The sequence below is a fragment of the Filobasidium floriforme genome (genome assembly GCF_021052385.1).
Source record: "Filobasidium floriforme strain CBS 6241 chromosome Unknown HD553scaffold_31, whole genome shotgun sequence".
Taxonomy (NCBI): domain Eukaryota; kingdom Fungi; phylum Basidiomycota; class Tremellomycetes; order Filobasidiales; family Filobasidiaceae; genus Filobasidium; species Filobasidium floriforme.
Window position 1 is genome coordinate 78,364 of NW_025763652.1, and position 20,936 is coordinate 99,299.

Sequence of the window (20,936 nt, forward strand, 5' to 3'; positions counted from 1 at the left end):
GGTGGCCGAAAGACAGCCGGGGAAAATGTGGAGGTCCCCCTTTTCGTGTTTCGCTTGGCGACTGGTTTGATGGAGGGGGTGGATTCTCCGTTCATATGGCAGCGAGCTCGAGTTCGACAGGGGGAGAAGAGGGAAAAGATCTCGTTTTGATGATGAAAGCGTACCGATTTCTTTCTTTGTGTGTGTGCTTGACGCGCGGAAACAATTCTGATTCGGTCATGTGCGCCGCATCGACCCCCTTGACACGCGCGAGCAGGCAGGGCGAGGCAGGGCAGGAGCAAGGCTCGGGGATCGCCGGCACGATCGTCGCTCTTTCCCCTGCCTCTCCCACCTTGCCTCCCCGCATAAGAATGGCTTGCCGGTCCCGTGGGGCCGGAGTGCCCCGGGCCGATGTGACCGGGCCGTGGCATATCATCTGATCCGGGGAAATGAATCGAGCAGCGAGCAGAGTGTGGTGGTGATGGACCTTGTGTATATATAGCCAGATCATGTCGAGTGGGCGAATGACTGTGAGGTGGGCAAAGTGACAGCCAGAGCAAAGCCAACGGGATCGATCCGACAACATCACCCACGATCGACACATTACCGCCACCCACCACTCACCACCCACCACACCCCACAACCAACAAACCACACACGATGGGTTTCATGGGAGGTTTCGGATTCTCCCGATCCCAGGCCGAACAGGACGCCTGGGAGGTCAAGGCGTACCAGGACACCCTAGCTGCCCGGGTAGCCGACCACCACAATGCCATGGGCGACGAGAACTTTGAGGTTGGCGAAGAGAAGAACGCTGGGGGTTACAAGCAAAACTACCGGGCTTTCGTCCTCGCCTTTGCCGCATACATGGGGTGAGTCCTCGCGAGCCTTTCGGTCATCAGCGACGCGCGCGCGAGATCGACTTGGACTGACCATCGGATGGCCTTGTCTTGCGAAACATCTCAGTATCATCCTCTTCGGTTACGATACCGGTCTTGGAGGTGGAGTCATCGCCCAGCCCGCTTTCATCCGTGATATGGGAATCACCGCGACGGGGAAACCGTTGGCCGACATCAAGGGAAACATCGTCTCGATCTTGCAAGGAGGAGTGAGTCTCATCCGTCACTCACATAATAAGCTTCTCCTCTCGCGGGGCGTGCGCTTACCCTTGTTCGATTCGCGACTTGCCTCGATACCGTAGTCCTTCTTCGGTGCCCTCGGTGCTGCCCCGCTCAGTAACGCCATCGGTCGAAAGCGATCCCTCATGATCGGATGTGCCATCTTTGCCGTCGGAGGTTTCTTGCAGACGTTCGGTCGTTCGTTGAACTTTCAATACGCTGGTCGTTTCTTGGCCGTGAGTTTCGGACAGGTCGAGGCATATGATCTCTCTCGCCACTTGATGCTAATGATGATGATGGGACATTCTTTTCAGGGTTTCGGTGTCGGTATCGAGTCGTCCGTCTGTCCTACCTACGTCGCCGAGTTGGCTCCCGCTGCCATCCGAGGTAACATTACCGGTCTGTTCCAAGTCTGCGTCGTCACCGGAGTCGGTAAGTCGATCATCTCAGGCCATCCAATAGACGTTTATATTGATGCCTCCACCTCCTACTTCATAGCCCTCTCGTACTGGATCAACTACGCCTGTTCCTTCTTGGGTCCCAATGACTCGAACGCTTGGAGGATCCCCGTCGCCATGCAACTCGTCTTTGTCGGTATCATGTCCATCATCATCCCGTTCATCAAGGAATCCCCTCGATGGCTCGCGAGCAAGGGCAGGAACTCTGAAGCTTGCAAGAACTTGGCCTGGGTCCGATTGAGGCCCGAGGACGATTACCGAGTCCAAGCCGAACTCGCCGAGATCATCGCCGCCGTCGAGGCCGACAAGGAAGCCATGGCGGGCGTCTCCTGGACCAAGGAGATCACCGCCAAGGGTAAACCCAAGAGGTTCTTCATCGCCATCATGATGTTCGTCTGTCAACAATGGTCCGGACAGAACTCGATCAACTATTACGCCCCGGAGATCTTCGAGTCGATCGGTATCAAGGGGACCAAGGCCTCACTCTTGGCCTCGGGTGTTTACGGACTCGTCAAGATCGTCGCGACCGCCTTGTTCATGGCGTTCGGTGTCGAGCGTGCCGGAAGGAAGAAGTACTTTGTCTTTGGGTGAGTCCCAGAACGACAGCTCTTGTTTTCACCATTTCGATCGCCCGAGGCTGACATGATTCGTTCATCGCCCTCCAGTGCCCTGGGTATGGGAACCTTCCTGATGATGATCGGTGCCGTCTTCAACACCCACCCCCCTGACAGGAACGCTGAGTCGCCTTCGGGAGCTTCCATCGGGATGGCCGTCCTCATCTACCTCTTCGTCATCCCTTACTGCTTCTCCTGGGGAGGTCTCGTCTGGGTCTACATCTCCGAGCTTTTCGACACCAGGTCGAGGGCTTACGGTATCGCTTTCGCCAACGCCTCTCAATGGTGAGTCTCGTTGCTCCTCCTCGTGCTGAATGATACTGTGCGCAGATGACTGATCTCGAACGGTCGTGACGTTTTGCAGGTTGAACAACTTTGCTATCACCAAGACTACCCCGCTCCTCGTCATCGCCTTTAACAAGGGTGGGATCTTCTTCTTCTTTGGAGCTTTGAACTTCTGCAACTTGATCTTCTCCCTCTGGATCCCCGAGACCATCAAGGTGAGCCAACTCTCTCGTCCTTTCTTATGTACGAGCTCGACCGCTGACTTGTTCCGGTCTCTTTTTCCCCGCAGCTCTCGCTCGAGCAAGTCGACATCGTCTTCGGCTCGGTCAGCAAGGAAGACCGTATGCGAGCCGTCACCGAGCGATTCAACGCCGGTGCGGCCGGTATGGCCTATAACGAGAAGAACAAGTCGGTGGACGACGACGAGAAGTACACGACCGACATTGTTCACGACGAGGATGCCTCGAGGAGTCATCCCAGGTAAAGCAAGGGCGATGCATAGTCGAAGGTCTGCTTGTATGGTATCTTTTTTTGTCTTAACGAAAGGAAGGCTGGGGAATCCGAAATGGAGTGATGTAATGGTCGCACGGCAGCAGGTCGATAATCCTTTGTACACAGGTAGCGCGATGTTCATATTCCCACTTGATTGCGCAGATTCCTTCCGGTTCAGGTCGATCGATCTTTACTCGAACACTTGCATCTACATTTCGCGAATCGTCAACCTCCTCTGACTTCCAACAGATCGGGGCTGCCTTGCGATACGATGCTCGGTCAAGGAAAGCAAAGGCTGTCAGGCTACGCATGGTGAAGCAGTAGTGTGTCAAATCGCGCCCAACAAGCGCGTTTCAGCAGATCCTAAACGTTTCAAGCCCACGCGCGCGCGATCCGATCGTAAGTGGTGTTTCCTCTTTTGCGAGCACGTTCGTCACGAAGACGTCAAGTCAACCCATTGGCCTAGCTTGTCGTAGATGATCTGGCCATTGCTGCTTCCTCCATCAGAGGGTTGCTATGAACTGTAGGTCCGCCAGAGTAGGAATTCTGCTATCGCGCGATCGCCTTGAATAGCGCTGACACAGTAAGGAGAGTCGCATCCGGGGATGACGGTCGGCTTGACGTTGAACTAAAGCCATAGATTACCGGGCGCGCGGGTCCATGACTCGGCGATCGCTAGGTGATTCGTGGTGAGGGGAGATGAAAGCAACTGACTTTCTTCGTTTGGATTTGGTGATGAAGATCGCGAGTCTGGGATGACAGGTCGCTGAAGACGCTATCGTCTTTGTCCTATGTCTCTCGCTGACCGGGGGACCATCGGGCTAGGCTCGTTCTGTCCTGGCGCACTCTCTCGTTGTGCAATGGCATTGTGAGACTGCAACAGTGATACATGAAGAGCGGGATAGGTCGCAGTCGATCTTGTGCGCCGGTATGATAGGCAATAGACTGGTAAGATCAGCTTAAGCCATTGTCGAATCCGTGACGGATGATACTGTATAACACGGCACCCGAACGCAGTGGGGTGCGGTAGAAGAGGGATCACTCGAGGTCACTGGTCCAACGGAATGGTTGTGTGACACGGTATCCTCATTCACCGACGTCTACAGTATTATCATCAAAATAAAAGCACGCGGTGAAAAATCGAGCTGAATCGACGTTCAAATTTGCCCAATACTGTAGTCCAATCGGCTTGGTCTACATTGTGATGATAGATCATCTATTCGATATATGACCTCACCTTTCAGTCCAGTCCAGTCATACAAGCCGGCGACCATTTTCTAATCTCTAGCTCTCGGTACGATACTGCAGCCGACCTCAAGATCGAGTTCCGACGTATGTCTATGTCTGGTGACGCAGGCATCGCTGCGGGGTGGTAGACTTGATCCCTTTTGGGTTTCTTCGGCACAGTTTTGTATTACAGTACGAGCCGACTATCAGGTTTGTAGGGGACACTGCTATCTGGGTAGGTCCAAGCCAAACTCGCCCCGGTCGTTCTCTACCCTGCATTGCATTGGAATACTTCATTATCATTGTGACCCGTGCTATTGTTGCCATACAGTAAGTATCGGCGGAGAGGGCTACTATTATTGTAGGTATCACCGGCCGCAGCTACCTTGACCTCATCGAATTCGGTAGGGTAGCCGACATAGGGATCAGGGTTGGCGGTCCTTCTGTATCGAATAGAGTGATGATTGATGATGAACTCTGTATTGGTGATTACCTTTGTGGTTTTACCGACCGTCTTCTCTGGAGCATTGTTATTGTATGCAATTTTACGTTCGATGCGCTGCATCGCCTCAGAGGTCTCAGATGGTTTTGGAGATGCCCCAACTAGTACCCTTCTTGTAATAGTTTGACATCCGGTATGACACAGCTATGCATACCTACCGTTACCTTCCCTCAGTCCTGCACCCTTGCCATGGCTACTGTAGGCCCTTCGAGAGAGTCGTTAGGCTCTTCTGTAAGGGATGCTGGATCTGCTCCTATAATTTCAAGTTCATTCCCAGTCCATATTATTGACCGTGGATCGTTCTGTCGATACGATACAAACAGGAATCTTGAGCCCAAAAGAGGTGGCTTACGGAAACATTCAGTCCAGCACCTCTGGTCCTCATGAAACACTCTCATCGATCATCGACTTGCGATTTTCGGAGTTCGATGCCCCTTGACCTGAGAACGTAGAACCCAAACGAGCAGTCGCTTGCCCGAAACACCCCTCCCCTCCCCCTCCTTTGAGCGCTCCGGGCCGGGGGATGATCCTTTCGTCCGGTAGTGAAAAGTCCCGCGAAGTAGCCGGGACTAGCGAGACTTGCGCTACACCTTTGGAATGGTTGTCACGTGAGTCTGCAAATGCTGCGTTGCACCGCGTGAGCATGCAGGCGCGACGACGACGAGGGGCGACCAGGCACAGTCGCGAGGGGCAAGCGGTGGGTGTGGACGGGGCACCTGTGTTGATCGAGTTGCATCCGGCAATTGGACCCCCCCCCCCTCTGGACCATACGAACGCAGGGTTCGAGTACATGGATGGTAGAAAAAGACATCCCTTCCATCATCAAATTAGAATACACCGTCAATCATCCTGCGACGAATCAATATCACCATCGGCTTGTTCGTCATCCAGACTCCCAATTCCAGGCGACCGGGAGGATATATTGGCTTTCCTGGACACGATCGGCCAAATCCTATTAGGGGTGACTCGGACGCGAAAAGAGCGCAAGTAGGATTGCTCGAAAGACCTCTCCACTAGCCACTCTCCTCTCGCTGTGATCGCCATACCAGGTCTTTCGACTCGAGTCTAGAGTCTAAACAACAGAGTGGGGGAGACACGAAGGAGAACGAGGACGGAAAGCAACGACCGGGTGTTCGTACTGGACGAGAGGTCGGACCTCGTTCGTAAATTCAGGGTTGGAGCTCGAAGGAGACTGAGAAGACGAGGTCAAGGCTGAGGACCAGGCCAAAGAAGGAGAAGAAGAAGAAGAAGAAGAAGATGATGTCCGTCTTGGCCCCCCCGCCCCAACCAGCCTATCAACCTTCGTACCCGTATTCATGGCCCCATACGACCGGCGGTCATGATAACGGATTCCGAGATCGGGACGTTAGCGGAGATGATCACGATCGTGACAATGCAAACGAGGACGAGGACGAGGATGAGAAAGACGAAGATGAAGAAGAAGACGCTTCGGGCGAAGGAGAAGATGACCACGACCAGGACCAAGAACGTGATCACCGGGGGTATCATCCACGCTCTTCAGCTTCAGATTCGAATTATGATGGTCCCTCACATTCGCAACGATCTGCGCACCCTCAACAGCACCAACAACACCATCAACAGCAAGCACAACAGCAACAGCAGCAGAATCAGACGGGAACGAATATGAATCTGAATCTGAAGAGGAAATACGAACCCGATCCAGATCCAGAAGACCCAGATGCGGATCGATCTGAAGTCCAAGCGGCCAAATCGAGGTCTGTCCCGAGGACCGGGAGTGGGACCGGCAATATCAATACTAGTGGGGGCGGGACAGGGCGGAGGGATAGCATTGCTGATGGAACGGGGAAGAAGCGAGAAGGTGAAAGTGAGAGCGAGAGGCGGAAGTCTGTTGCTGGGCCTTTGAATGGGAATATCACCGCGAACTCTCACGCCAACACCAACGGAAACGGACATGGGACTGGAAATGGGAGTCGAAGCGGAACCGGTGCGCCAGGAGGAGGATTCCGACGTCCAGCCCCGATCGGGTTGGGGGTGGACGCTAGGGAAGCCGCACGGATCGGGAGAGCTGGAGGGAGTTCGGGAGGCGGTTCGAATTCGAATTCATACGTGAACGGAGGGTCGGGTAATAGTTCGAATTCGAACTCGCATTCCCACTCGAGTGGGAATGTCAACGGTGGTGGTGGTGGTGGTGGTGGTGGGAATGGCAACGGGGATCGGGCCGAAGGATCTAGGTCTGGATCTGGGTCGAACTCCAACTCCAACTCCAACTCCAACTCCAACTCGAACGGAAACTCGAACGGAGGACAAGGTCAAGGACAAGGTCAAAGATCAAACCCAGGCGGTTCAGGTTCAGGTTCGGGTTCAGGGGAAGGAGCGGCGGGGTTCAACCCGAATCGGAAACCGACTTGCGATATCTGTCGGAAGAGGAAGGTGAGTCGCTCGCGGAAAGACAGGTCTTCTTCTCCGTTTTTGAGCGCACCGAGGGGGCTTGAGTGGATGGGTGGAACATGTGGAAGAAGTATCTTGGGAAGATGCGAGTTTGCGAGAATTGCGGAATGGAAATGAGAATGTCGGAACAGATGCGGGAGATGTGTTACCGCAAGCTTCGAGCTCATGCAGGGAGAAGATGACGAAAGAAGACGGGTGGCTGTTCTTTGATTGGTGACGAAATTGGCGTGCGAGGCCGTATTTGCGGAAGAGTGCACAAAGACCGTCGGCACGACGTTGTGCTGCTCAGCGGAACATGGAGATGTTGCGGCGAGATGGCTACACCCAGAATACACCGGACTCGACGTTTAATCACAGTCTCCAATCGTTGTCTCCGGCTTGAAACGTACTTGGAGCAATGGACGATACTGATCCTTTCACGCGCATCAGATCAAATGCGTTCGAACCGAATCTCCCGACCCGCAAGCTCCGCCGATGCAGTGTAATGGGTGCAAGTCGATCGGGCTCGAGTGTACCTACCTGCACGTATACAAACGACCCGGAAGGCCCAACAGCTGGATGACGGGTCAGGGGTCGAACAAGCGAAAGGCTTGGGACGAGGACAAGCCCAAAGAGGAAGGCGGTAGTAGTAAAAGGCGGAGCTCGACGACCGGCAAGGCTACCAAGGAGACGAGCGGGCGAGGTCAAGGTAGTGGACAAGCTCAACCTCCGACCGGCTCGAGTACGATCAATCATAGCGCCCCGTTACCTTCGGTGCATTTCGCCTTTCCCGATGATAAGCCGATGGAGGACAACAAAGCTGGTATCTCCGGGCATATGAACAATCACCTGCACAACAACGGATACCGTCCGCAACAGCACCTGAATAGTGACTATATGATGAACTTGTCGCATACGGGGGAACCGACATTTGGTACAACTAGCCCGGATCTCTGGGCTAGCGGTTCGGGTAGTCCTGGACGGGGACATAGACATCCGGACCTGACGTATTCCGGTAACCTGAACTCGACCGGATTGAGCGTCCCTGGCGTAGGCATGGGAGGCAGGATGCAGAGCTTTGACAATTACGGGAACTCTCAGCCTACACAATCGTATGCCAGACAGACCGTGGGGCCAGCCGTAGGTAACATCATTAACGGCGTAGGGATCGGCATGCCGGGAGGATCTGGTTCCAACAACGGTTTCGTCCACCCCTCGACCGGAATCTCACCCAACGGTTCCGGCAACGCGCTCGACATGCACATGTTGGGAAACAATGGGACCATGCTCAACGGCGATTCGGGATCGTACCGCTCAAACTCGATCAGCGGGAATCAGTTCGCCTTGCCTCCAGGTGCCATCTCGTCGACCACACAGCAGGTCCATTTACCCTCGGAGCATTCAGGTTTCTCGCCTTCGCTTTCGCCAGGCAACATGATGGGAAACAATAACAACATGGCACCACCCAACTCTCACCCCCAAGAGCCGCCGCATATCCTTACCACGGGGAGTGACAGTACTTCTCGCGGTCGCCAAGATTCGCTGCATGGGTACCGGAGCTCTATCCCGCCTGCCAAGTTGCTGCAAGAATCGTTACATACGATGCCCCAGATCGAAGACGTGACGAGCTGGTCGACCGTTAGCTTCTTCATCTCGCTATACCTCCGGCATCTGCACGCTTTGGTAAGACACCCTGGGCGTGAGCATGTACGACGCAAGCGTTTGCTAACGTTGTCAACCTGTGCGATAGACACCGATCGTGCACAAACCCAACTTTACCGTTTGCCTGGCTACGCGACTTGATCAAAAGGTCAGTAGATCGTACATGCGCCTTACTCGGACAGGCAGCTAATGATCTCCTTCCCATCGAGCAGGACGTCGAATTTCGAGCCTTCCTCCTGTCGATCACGTCATACGTCATCTCGCAATCACCCAAGAGCCGGATGATCGAGCACTACTCGCAGAGCGAGCTGGAAAAGCTGCAGAACACGTGTTACCGTGCGAGTCAGCTCTTGCAGACGAGGCGGTACAAGGAACCAAATCTGGTCCAGGTCGGGACTTTGATGTGGTGAGTTGATCGATCCAGCCGAATCCGTACCGGCTGAACCTGACCGTGCTTTGTAGCGATTACTTTTTCTGCACGAGTACGGGTAAGATAGCGAGGGCCACGGCGACCATGGCAGAAGCTATCGCGCTATCGTACCGTATGAATATGCACGATGATGCCCGGACGGCTGCGAGTGGTGTGGACCACACGGAGATCCAGCTGAGACGGCGCACATTCTGGCATCTGTATGCGATCGACAAGTGAGTCGGGATTGAATCGAGGAGTTTGGCCAGGATGACGGGTTCTGATCAATGCCTTCAATACGCCAGGACTGAAGCCTCTGCAGGTCAACCGTCTATGATGAACGACCAAGAAGGCCTGTGCTCGCTCCCACTCGAGATCGACGACGACTTCATCACGGCCCAAGGATCCTTCCCTCAACCCGCAAACCGGACCTCGACCATGGTCGGTTTTGTCGCCGTCTCAAAGCTGTTCAAGATCATGTCCGAGGTCTTGTTCCGTCATCGATGCGTGACCAACCGCTTCAACCTGAGCAACCAGTGGGAAAACGACCCACCTCCGGGGGATCCGACTGCGACGTCTTCGACCATGGGGATGGATGATATGATCAGGAGGGAATCCGAATGGATCGTCAGGGCTCACGATCGGATCCGAGAAGTCTTGGATGGACTGCCGCCTGATTTGGCTACGCAGAGGGCTGAGGTGGCGACCAACCCGGATTTGCCGCCTGATATGAGCGCCATCTTTGGGATGCAGGTCGCCAACTGCTTGATCACCGCCGCTAGTGTGCAATTCGCCTTAGTAAGTGTCAGCCCATTCTCTTGATGCACTGCTGATGGGAAGCTTTATTCTATAGTACGACTTCAAGGCCTTCCTTGACGCTGGAGCCGACACGGTCGCTGAATCGCAAGAGCAGACCGCTAGGGAGATGTATAGGTTGCTGTCGAGCATTCCGCTGGATCATCTGGCTGCAAACGGAGAGAGCATGGTAAGCCCTGATATATTTTAATTTCCTGGACGTCATCGATATTGACGCGTTGTGCACACGTTTACAGCGAGGAAAGGTCTTGCGAATCATCCTGGCCCTCTTGAACCGTTCGCGTACCCCTGATCAGCTGAGCGAAGAGGTCAAGTCGTTCTGGAACATGTTTAGTATGATCCAGTTCGTGCAAGTGAGTTGCGAATCCCCCGTACTTTGAATTCGAGTTTGCAGAAACCATCGACTGATGTAGACACTGAAAAACTCGCAGGTCATGCCGTCGACAGCAGATTCAGTATTCCCTAGTCGAGAACCCAGCCCGGGTCCCGTCTCCACTTAGCGTAGATCTCGCCGCTGCAGGTTGGCTGTACTATATCAGAATTGACATATATTCTCGCAACCATGACGACATGGTCGGTTCTGCTTAGTCATCATCCTCGGCGCTCTGCCTCGATTGATCGTCGAGCATATCCGTAGCCTTGAGATTCGATTCACATCCACTGTTGATCATAGCGGAGTCTTGAACCCTCACACGATTCGAGCACCTTTCCTTCCGACTAGTGCTCAGTCAGAATGTCCTACCCTGACCAACCTCGTACAGTCGACGCTGCCCCCGTCATCGACCGCGACACCGTAAACCAGATCCTCTCTCACCTCTCGCTCGAATCGGCAGATCAGCTCCCATCGCCTCCTATCACCTTTCTCAAGTCCCACTTCAACCGGATTCCGCCGACGTTGTTATGGGCTTTCAACGCTCCTATCACTTCGAGCCGAGAGAGGAGCTCGATCAGGGAGGTCAAGGCGAGGAGGATGTTGTTCGCCGAAGCAGGAGGATCGAGGGCTAGGCAGCTCACGGCGGAGGAAGGTTGGAGACGATGGCCGGTACTCTGGGAGAGCTATGGTGGGGATCCTTTAGGACCACGAAGACGAGCTCAGGATAGTTTTGGAGAGGTAGACGGGGAGGAGGAAGTTGGATTGCCAACACGGTCGATACCGACCTTGTCAGGCGAACCTGCACCGGCGAAAACACCAACGATACCTTCGTTCCGAATGCGGGAAGAATCCACCTGGGCGAACCAAGAATTCATGCCCACCACCCCCGATCCAGATTCTAATACCAACTCGAGTATGAATGCGATTACCGAGACCGCTCAGGCAGACCGCCGAAAACGAGTCCTCCAAGTAAACAAGCTCGGCAAATTCCTCGCCGAGCTCGAAGAAGAGAGAGAATGGGAAGATATGAGGGACGCCAAACGTCTTGAGAGGAGAAGGAATCAGGAAGAAGAAGCAGGGAAGGAAGAGTTTGAGGAGAGCAGTGATGAGGAGGAAGAAGAGGAGGAGGATCCGAGGTTGGTCGGTCTGCCGGCTGAGGATCAGGAGGAGGTGAAGGTACTTTTCGAGAGGAGGTTGTTAGAGCTGTTCTTGGATGGCCTCGATGTAAGTTTTTCTGAGAAAGATACACCCGTTCTGTCTTTGAGCGACCTGCACGCTGATTTGAGTATCGCTATACCTTGCCCTATAGACGCTCGACTATGCACCGATCGATTTTGAACCACCTTCAACGTTGAACAAGCTGGTCATCCAGGACGAAGAAGATCGGTATTTCGACGACGAGGACGAGGTGGATCTCTCTACGTCTGACAGCAAGGATAAGGACAAGGACGAGGGAGAGACGGGCGGGTTGGCAGAGGGGGAGTACGATTATTGATATTATGATAGATGTCAATCCTGGTCGTATCAGTCGATGAGCCAGATATGATTGGGGGAATGAGCCGCCATTACACATGTTGATGCGATCAGGCATCAGGAGCAACCAAAGTTCCAAGTGGCAAAGCTCTCGTGGAGTCGAGACTCGAGGACGGGACGAAAAGCCTGTCTGGCAAAGTAGCCGGTTCGTAGAGGTCACGATCCTGAGGGCACACGGGTCTACATATCATCGCTGCCGTCGAGGATTGTTGCTATATGAAACCGTAAAGGGATCGACAGCTGTGCAATCCAAACTCGAGAAGGTCGACCGTGAAAAGGGTTCCAGTGAAACATAAAGCGATGAATTCAGCCAGGTGAGGTAAGGTTGACTCGATTAGACATCTGCTCAACATGGAGGCCCGAAGCGCCTTTTTCGAACTAGCGCCATGACCTCCTTCACATTTCAGTCTCTTCTGTTATCGCATGTTATCGCATGGGACCTGGAATTGAGGGTTCGCAGTCCATGCGCTCGCCGAGATCCATGTAGACGGACAGGAAAACGCGCTGGCATCCCGATTCTTCTGGGTCGGCCATGTCCTCTTGCTTCTGGTAGATCGTAACGCTAGCCCTTGGACGCCCAAAGTAAGGTTATCGCGACGAGGTCCATAGAATTGGCGACCAGTAGCATCAGATGTGTGTCTGAGCCTAATCATATTCAAGAGTCCTTAGCGGCGCCAATGCAATAGCGTCCCACACAGCGCTCATCCTCAGAGCACTCGCTGCCTTGTCGAAAATAAGGTTTCGAGTGGATGTCAGAGCGGTTCGAATAGAAGTTCCCGTTGAGAAGTATGAGCCTGTATAGTATTCAAACGGTCGATCACGCAAAAATTCGGACGGAGAGGTACTGTAGGACTCTGTCGGCAACTTCTGACCGTAACGACGCTCAGGAAACTACGGATTTCTGGAACTTGACAGAGACATCTCCGGTCTTCAAGGCAAGGGAAACTATCGGGGATGCAACCGTCAACTATGAAAGTGAATTGTCCCTTTGCATGGCTTTTGAATCTACGAGGCGTCAGATCTAGACAATTGTGAGTCTTCAACAAGATGGGTTCGCCGTCCATGATACTAGCAATCTCGATGTCATAACCAGTCCCTGACCTTTTGTAAATGGCCCTTATATAGAGGTGGGTCGTTCACATCCGTCACGACTGAAGTCGTGGGTGCAAACACGAGTTTGGCCAAGTGCATCCTTGCTTGAACAGGCTTGCACAACATGACTAGTTCCCTTCGGCTGACCAGGAAGACACATTGATGATTCGAGCGGAAAGAGCAAGGAGCGGCTGAGCTGCTATACTTTTCACATGTGCTGTCAAAGATCGATCCGCTATCTTGGTGCATAAGCACACATTTATCCTATGGCAGAAGACACGGACATTGTAGTACTCATAGACCGTCTTCTCATGGAAACCTGTCAGGTCTTGCCGTTTCAATGCCGCTTGCTGATCGATATCTGCCAAGATCTTGGCCCAAACCTTCCTTTGAGAGGGTCTCTCTGGCCCTCGAATACTGGATACGCGGCGCTGGTGTCTTTTAGATAAGCTTCTAACTGTGATACCCCACCATCATCACTGGTCATCCTCGATGTGCTTACTCGAGGCTGTACTGTGAGCAGATGTTTCCCTCGAACGGTTCATTTTTCTTGAGATGAAACAGCTATGAAAGGGTGAAACGCGGGATCAGTCTGCAGCCTGGCCCTGAGCGCGGCATTCATTTCCCAAGTTTCGCTAGTCAGTCACTGAAATAGAATTGGATACAACAAGGGTCTAGCAACTTCGCCACTAGCATTGTACAATGACGAGCATTATACTTTGTATGACAAGCGCAAAGTGAATAATCCATTCAGTATTCAACCGGGCGCAGACCTTGGTCGATTGGGGAGAGAGTCGAAGGGCTTGCCCACCTCGGGATCCCCCTGGCTGGATCCCCCTAGCCTGGAGGATCCCACAGAACTGGCTGTTGCTATCTCTGTGGCGAGGCCGCCAATCTGATCAAGCTCAGTGGGCTGCTGATATCCAGAAAAGGAGTTGCAGTACGTGTTGTCATCAGGCGTATACCCTTGTGCAGATAGCCAATCATTGCACGATGTATAAACGCTCAATTGTGTACCAAGGGCCGAAATGCTTGGGTTCCATTCAGTTTGATCTGGTTGGTTGACCTTTAGCCTTGAGTCAGGTTCGATACCAGCTATGTACCAGTCTGCACAAGCGGGAGCAAATCTGAGATCCACATCAATGCGCTTGTGCGGAAAATTGTGACCCTCCTCCCGATTGATGAAGCTAATTTGCCTCCTTTCCGACCTGCGCTGTAGAACATAGTTCTGAAGTCGTATAGCGCGTAGCCATCCTATAAACTTATACTTTTCTCTTGAAGGGTAGAAAAAATTGACGGAATAGTCTGGGAAATAGGTTGGTGTTTGCCTGGAGTCCTCAATCCGAACAGATATTCTTGCTTGCTCTTCCTCCAATAGTTTCCAGCGCTGGTGGACCAGCTGCGTATAGTCAAGGGATGTTGGTACCCATAAGTAGCATTGTCCATCTCTAGTCATACCAACTGCATAGACCATTGACATTCAGCATAGGATTGGCAATCGACGCGCATTATCTTCAACACGTACGAGGTCTCATCTCCAGGGCATAAGCGGTTCCTGATCTCAAACGAGCGCCTCGCTCCGCAAATTTCGTGTCCACATCATTTAAGGAGACTCCAGCTTCGGCAAGCATTGATTTCAGGGCAGATTTATCAAAGAAGCTAAGCTCACCAGTCTTTGCAAGAACCTGGGTCTTACACTCTGATGGCAGCAAAGAAGGAATTCCTCTGACCGTATAATGCAAAACGCTATCGCCTTTGTCGATTGACCGTGGAACACCTTGCCTCCAATCGAGCCAAGGATGTCTACAGCTTCTGTATCTCGACCGGCATTCTGCCATTTTGGCTATGATCCAAACCTGGAATACCTTTTCATGGATGGAAGAGTACCGGAATCGGGAGTACTTTGGAACATCCCATTCATCATCACTGTCTTCTCTCCAGAACCACAAGCGATGATAGCGAACCGAAGTGGTGTCGATTTCGCCAGTTGCCATAGTGGGCCAGTCCATGGGGGACCACTGAAACCATCGAGCCTTCTTATCTGTCAAGAGCAATATGAACAGCTGCATTTCGAGCAAAAATGGCATGGTGACATACCTTGTAGGCCCTGTGTAGGATTTGGTATATCAACTATCCAGCCCAGACCCAGATCTTCTGGTAGTATAGGCTTCCGTTCTGACATGGAGTTGAATCTGGTGTTCTGACGGCTTGTCCAGGATTGACAATGATTAAGGTTTCCCAGGCAACATAGGCTGTGGTTCGGGGGGGGGGGGATTGAGGTGGTTACATTTTATATACTAGGTCAATGTTATTGTAATTTTACTCGTTTCTCATCTTCATGAACATACATAAGAACAAAGGATCATCCAAGAAGCTGAATGCAAGCAGATAACGACGAGCCAGGTAGCTTCTCGGAACCTGACGACCCATACCTTTTCCAAGCGATCGGAGCCCTAAGAGCCTAGATTGTGCTTCCTCAAAAGCATTCCTTTCACCTGTTCTAGTGAGAGCCGTAATCCAAATCAGTGATGAAAGTGTAAATTATTATTGTGACATGAGCTTTCGGAAATCACGGCTGCACTTAGCTTACTTAATTGAGCGAAAGGAATCACATGACTGGCCAACTGGCCAATTAAATCTGAGATAGACATCATGACGAGGCAGACTTCGCTGTTTATCCCCCACATTTGGTCTCGATTTTCTTTGGATCATTGAACCCGCAGTCAAACTGCCATGTTCTTCAACACATGTATCTGATTCTGAGTCCAGTATTCTTCTACTGATCACTCCGATATTGTTTGCCTAAAAGTCCTGACGATATGCTTTGGGACAAGCTCAAGAGCCATAGTAGCAGTCGAAGTTTGTGTCGTGTCTCACAGACCCAGCAGCATTGACTGATCAATCGATGTTTGTGCATGGCCGTCGTTCTTCGATGTTATGTTTCGCGACCGCAATCGGCGAATTTCGATCGAGATTTGACCCCCTGTAGGAGTGAGTATGTGTGTCGCAATCGACCAATTCATGATAATGATTACAAAACTAACATCAACCACAGTTCGAAGTGGCACAACAGAGAATCGCCTAGCCGTCTCTATAGCTTGCTAGTCACTCCCCGTCCATGTTAGCGTTTCAAGTTGTGTGCTGTGCTGCATACGATGCTTGCTCCGCTACACATCTGGTCATTCGACAATCCGTCTGACGAACCTGCGACGAGGTCGCCTGTCCGGCCTCTGGCAGATGGATATAGCAGACCAATCGTCGGTGCAGCGCTTTGAACCGCACTGGAAATTCGGGTTCGGAGCGGTCGCATCATGCATCACCATGACATTTATCGGGCAGACGGAGCCTTCCTGGCGAGATGATGGGTCAGGTATACCTCAGGAAGCTACAACAGTCCAGGAGCAGAAGTCTTTCATCTATCGCTGATTATTGCAGATTGGCTGCCAGCATTCACTCATGTAGCCGTGAGAGGGCCGATGACTGGGACTCCCGAACGCGAAGAGGTTGGGCGGAGGCAGTGTGCTAGAATGAACTGGGTGCAGCGATCGCCTCTGACCGGTTCAATAAGGTAGACGCCACCATCCACCCGCGCTGACCGGTGCTCTACATCGATTTGGGCCTGGAATCGGTCCAACAACACGATCAAGTAGTACCAGAAACCATACGACCGCCCTCATATCGTGCGAGAAGGGTTGCTGAGAGTCCGATAGTAGGCCCGCCATCTCGTTAGGCTAACCATAGAGCTCGCCAAGGTGATTTCGCCGATGCGCAGGTGGGGATGCAATGGTGGTGCCGTGACAGCGTGACTGATAGCATCGCTAAGTAAATATACGAATCGTTACTCTTTCAGGTACTACGCAACAGCAGTGTGATGGTGAGACGCGGCGTCCGTCGGCTCACAAGCCTCTGGGCTGCCTTCGCTGTATTATATCTGTAGAAGTACCATTTATCAATCACTCAACTTTGGGCAAATCGAAATTATGGGAAAAAAAAGAATATATGCAGTCGCACTGTCCTAGTACAACATTGAGCACTATATTTCGCAAGACAAGCCTAAGGTGGAGAATTCACGTGGCAATGAAGCGGGTGCGGAGCTTGGTCGACTAGGGAGTCCATTGTGAGTCCCGTCAATCTTGGGATTGCATTCACTGGACTCTCCTCGCCCAGAGTGAGAGTGTACCTCAGACCCAACTGTACTCTCATCGACCGAGACGGAATTGTTCATGGTGGTAGGCTGGTGGTAGCTGATATGGGGGTCGTAAACTGTATAATTGCGGTAGGTGTTCCCTTGAGCAGATGGATATGATGGTCCGTCGTTGTACCATGTATAAGCGTAAGAGTTTGAGCCGTAAGGGATTGTGATTTGCGAGCTCGGCTCCAGCTGACATTGGTCTATGTTCAGCCCTGAGCCAGCTTCAATACCATGGATGTACCAGTCTGCACAGTTGGGGACTCGTCTCATATCCACACAAATCCGGCTGAGGGGGTATGTCAGTCCTTCATCTCGATCTATGATAGTAATTTGCTTTCCGGCTGCACTTTTGTTTAAGAACCGGGTTTGACGCTGCATGTTGCGATACCATCGTTCAAAGTCGTACTCTGCCCCAGTAGGATAGAAGAAGTTGACAGGATAGTCAAGAAAGTAGGTAGGGATATTTCTGGGGTCCTTGACCTGGACATGCATTGTTATATCGTTTCTTGCATATAGGTACCAGCGATGGCTAACCAACATCCCAAATTCAAAGGATGCTGGCACCCACAGGTAACATTGCCCTGTTCTTGCCATACCCTCTGCACAGATGATGGGTATTAACAATCAGATTGGCAATTGGGGCAACCTGATACTCACGAGGTTCCATGTCCATAGCGTAAGCAGTCCCCGATCCCAAGCGACCTGTGGCGGAAGGACCCAGTATAGCGGGCGTCGTTTGTTCATGTTGCTCAGTATTGGAGGCCGGAATGAGCGCGCCAATCGGCCATCCTGTTTGATCGCGCAGAGTTGCTGGATCTCGAGAAATTTTGGAGCATACCGTATAATCTGGAATCCTATTTGTGGCAATGCTCGAAGCGAATTCAGATCTAGACCAATATGGATGTGACAACGAGGCTCCATAGTACGATCGATCGATTGGTGCTGGTTTCGAAGCATATCTATCGCTCGGCGGATATCCTTGGAGAAATTGTATACGCCACGAACGCGTGTCCCAAGACTGGAGAGAGATTTGAGCGTTTATACGAATGCCATATGACCAATTATCCTTTGACAGGAATCGACGCATGCGGTTTCGATTTGTTTCTCTTTCGAACGTGGCAACTTCAACTCTCTTTGCTTCGCACCACGTTTGGAAAGCATTCCGCGTGTGCTGTGGATAGAGGCAATAGACTCGCTTGAGCAGGCGATATGCGCTTACTGGTACGTCACCTTCGACCTCTACCTTCCGCCCAATGACGTCCAGCGCAGATTCTTCGGAAGACCAAAGGTATTTGGAGAGTTCACTCCATGGTTCATCTGCTGGTATCCAGAGATAGAAGTTCCAATCTCCGATTGGCGCATCGTTTGTCCCTATATTGTTATTGTGTCAATTTCGGACAGAGTGTTACTTTTGGAATGAATTTTTAGGTACTCACATGGTCTCTCCGCGAGTGGATAACAGCTACCTAAGTGTATGAATTCATCGACCCGCCGGAAAATCTCGTCCTGATTCTGCAAAGAATCTCCATCTGCTGACGAGATTGAGGGTATCATCTCTCGAAGCGTTTCAACGGGATACAAACGCGAACTTTCGTCCCTACCTAGCCCCAACTCCGCGACCAAGGCCGATGGTATGCCTCTGTATTGACCTTGCGGCGATTCCTGATTCAGGCCTGAAATCTTTTTCACATAATCGCTCCTCACGTAACTGTCCCTCAGCCACTGCTGAAATTCATGAAAGCATGCCGAAGGGTACCTGAACCTGCTGCTTCCGAACCACCATTTGTCATCCCTTTCGATGTAGAGGCACAGGTGATAGTGGTCTATCGTTTGTCGGTCGAGATATTGATCGACACCGAAGTAGCTCCAAACAGACGGGATCCAGTCGAATTGGCGGACATGCTCGTCTGTAACAATGAGTAGGTCAGAAATTGGAATGCATGATCGAGTTGCAAGTTGTACAGTCACACATACCTAGGCCGCGGTCTACAACGCGCCCATAGTTGTGCCTTTCCCGTCCCATTCTCATACCCTTGGTTTTATGGTCTGCGTCTGACATCTGTGACAGTCGGAATAGTTAAAGTTTGAGATCGAGTTGACGGAAGTACAATCGATTATGCTGTGATATAAGTCATCACTTGTCAATCACCCATAGCTCGAGCAAGTCTCCTTATATACAGACACGTCGAAGATCCACTCGACGAGACGACAAAGGAGAGGGTAGTCGAGAAGCGAGGTAACGCTCAAGGTCTCGGCTTCATTTGGGAGGACTCGCTCTTGGCGTGGCCAGTCAGCGATGAGTCCTTTGAGAAGCAATCGCATTCGGTGAAAGCCAGAGATGCATTGACCGGAAGAGACAGCCGGTGTGTTCACCCCAAGAACCATTGTCTTTGGAAGGAATCTTCCGGCTATCAGCTGATGCAGTTGACTATCATCCTTCAGGACGCATCCAGATCCATTTACGGTCTTAGAAGCGGCCGCTTATGCCGATTAGATGGCGGGACAGCTGTGGAAACGTATACACTCTGCAGCGAGGATCGTTAGCACTGCAGCGCGGGTATGATGAGGAATGATCAATCGATACCAAGCCTGAAGAACAGTATGACCTGATTTGGCGAAAAACCTCTCGCACAGGACTTCGGGTTACAGCATGGATGTTTGGATACGAGGGAGGGGTAGTACACATATGGGGATAGTCTATCTATGTAGATACCTAAACAAGTCTCGTCAGCCGGGATCAATTGATGCGATGACCCGGTAGAGCGTTGACTGGCATCAATTCAAGCCTCAAAGGTGTCTGAAAGCATCGATTTGAGGCACAAGCTCAAGGTGGGGGATGCACTCAGGGATTGAGCGGGCGCAGACCTTGGTCGATCATGGAGCACACTCTTCATCTCCAGGTCCCTTCCGCCCCATCCCCCTAGGCTGGAGCATGACTCAGATTTGGCTGTTCCCACATCACTTGTGAAGACGATTACTTCAGTGGACTCAGCGGGTTGCTGGTAGCCAATATCTGAGTTGTATTGTGTGGAGCTGTCATGCATGCTTGCCTGTACAGTCAGATACGGTTGCCAAGCCTCGTAAGAGGTACATAGACTCCATTGTGTTGCAGAAGGAACTGATCCAATTGAGCTCCATTCCATGCAGTGTGGCTGGTCCTTCAACCTCGAGTCGGCTTCAATATAGGCTATGTACCAGGCCCCACAATCAAGTGACCTGAGGTCGACACCTATGCGGTTGTGAGGCAGCTTGCGACCCTCCTCCGGTGTCACAAACAGGATTTGCTTTCTCTTCATCCGCCGATAAAGTACAGCAGGTTGAGCTCTCGCAGAGTGCTGCCAATCCATGAAGTGACGCTTGTATTTTGATGGATAGAAGAAGTTGATGGGGTAATCGTTGAAATAGGTAAGCTCATGCTGGGAAGCCTTGCAGCAGACATGCATTCCTCTATGAGGACCTTCATACAGCTCCCAATAGTGAAATGCCAGCTCCTTGTAATCCATGAACTTTGGTACCCACAAGTAACATTGACCTTCTTTTGTCAGACCTTCTGCACAACCATTGACATCAGCCATGGTTCTTATGTCAGCAGCAAGGATCTACATACGGGGCCTCATTTCCATGGCCCAAGTGGTTGCTGAATTGAAACGAGCTAGCCATGACGTAAATTGCGCATCCTCCGCCTCCAGGGATAGCCCAGCTTCTGAGAGGATAGACTTCAAGTCTGATTCGCCGAAAAGACCAAGGTCATTCACTTCTGCGAGATCCTTCTTCA

The 20,936-nt window shown here is 51.9% G+C and overlaps 3 protein-coding genes across 3 annotated transcripts; all 3 read left to right on the top strand.

The window, feature by feature from the left end:
* The first annotated feature begins 525 nt into the window (after window positions 1-525).
* HD553DRAFT_320552 (putative high-affinity glucose transporter of the major facilitator superfamily) lies at window positions 526-3,109 on the top strand. The gene is made up of 8 exons (XM_046181157.1): window positions 526-851; window positions 946-1,087; window positions 1,181-1,333; window positions 1,412-1,529; window positions 1,596-2,142; window positions 2,221-2,454; window positions 2,534-2,669; window positions 2,744-3,109. Exons 1-8 carry the CDS (start codon window positions 640-642, stop codon window positions 2,936-2,938), a joined length of 1,737 nt encoding a protein of 578 aa, XP_046032507.1. The 5' UTR covers window positions 526-639; the 3' UTR covers window positions 2,939-3,109.
* Window positions 3,110-5,464: 2,355 nt separating this feature from the next.
* Window positions 5,465-10,539, top strand: HD553DRAFT_320553 (fungal-specific transcription factor domain-containing protein). Its single transcript, XM_046181158.1, has 9 exons — window positions 5,465-7,087; window positions 7,535-8,767; window positions 8,835-8,894; window positions 8,959-9,152; window positions 9,209-9,391; window positions 9,461-9,953; window positions 10,009-10,140; window positions 10,208-10,324; window positions 10,403-10,539. The coding sequence occupies exons 1-9, from the start codon at window positions 5,933-5,935 to the stop codon at window positions 10,469-10,471; spliced, it is 3,636 nt and encodes a 1,211-aa protein (XP_046032508.1). The 5' UTR covers window positions 5,465-5,932; the 3' UTR covers window positions 10,472-10,539.
* HD553DRAFT_320554 (uncharacterized protein) lies at window positions 10,540-12,128 on the top strand. The gene is made up of 2 exons (XM_046181159.1): window positions 10,540-11,568; window positions 11,654-12,128. Exons 1-2 carry the CDS (start codon window positions 10,705-10,707, stop codon window positions 11,837-11,839), a joined length of 1,050 nt encoding a protein of 349 aa, XP_046032509.1. The 5' UTR covers window positions 10,540-10,704; the 3' UTR covers window positions 11,840-12,128.
* The last annotated feature ends 8,808 nt before the right edge of the window (window positions 12,129-20,936 follow it).

Coding starts and splice junctions, on each gene's coding strand:
- HD553DRAFT_320552 (XM_046181157.1), top strand. CDS start 640: ATGGGTTTCATGGGAGGTTTCGGATTCTCCCGATCCCAGGCCGAACAG. Junction 2,455..2,533: donor TTCGCCAACGCCTCTCAATG/GTGAGTCTCGTT, acceptor GACGTTTTGCAG/GTTGAACAACTTTGCTATCA. Junction 2,670..2,743: donor GGATCCCCGAGACCATCAAG/GTGAGCCAACTC, acceptor TTTTCCCCGCAG/CTCTCGCTCGAGCAAGTCGA.
- HD553DRAFT_320553 (XM_046181158.1), top strand. CDS start 5,933: ATGATGTCCGTCTTGGCCCCCCCGCCCCAACCAGCCTATCAACCTTCG. Junction 8,768..8,834: donor TCCGGCATCTGCACGCTTTG/GTAAGACACCCT, acceptor CCTGTGCGATAG/ACACCGATCGTGCACAAACC. Junction 10,141..10,207: donor CTGCAAACGGAGAGAGCATG/GTAAGCCCTGAT, acceptor ACACGTTTACAG/CGAGGAAAGGTCTTGCGAAT.
- HD553DRAFT_320554 (XM_046181159.1), top strand. CDS start 10,705: ATGTCCTACCCTGACCAACCTCGTACAGTCGACGCTGCCCCCGTCATC. Junction 11,569..11,653: donor TGTTCTTGGATGGCCTCGAT/GTAAGTTTTTCT, acceptor CTTGCCCTATAG/ACGCTCGACTATGCACCGAT.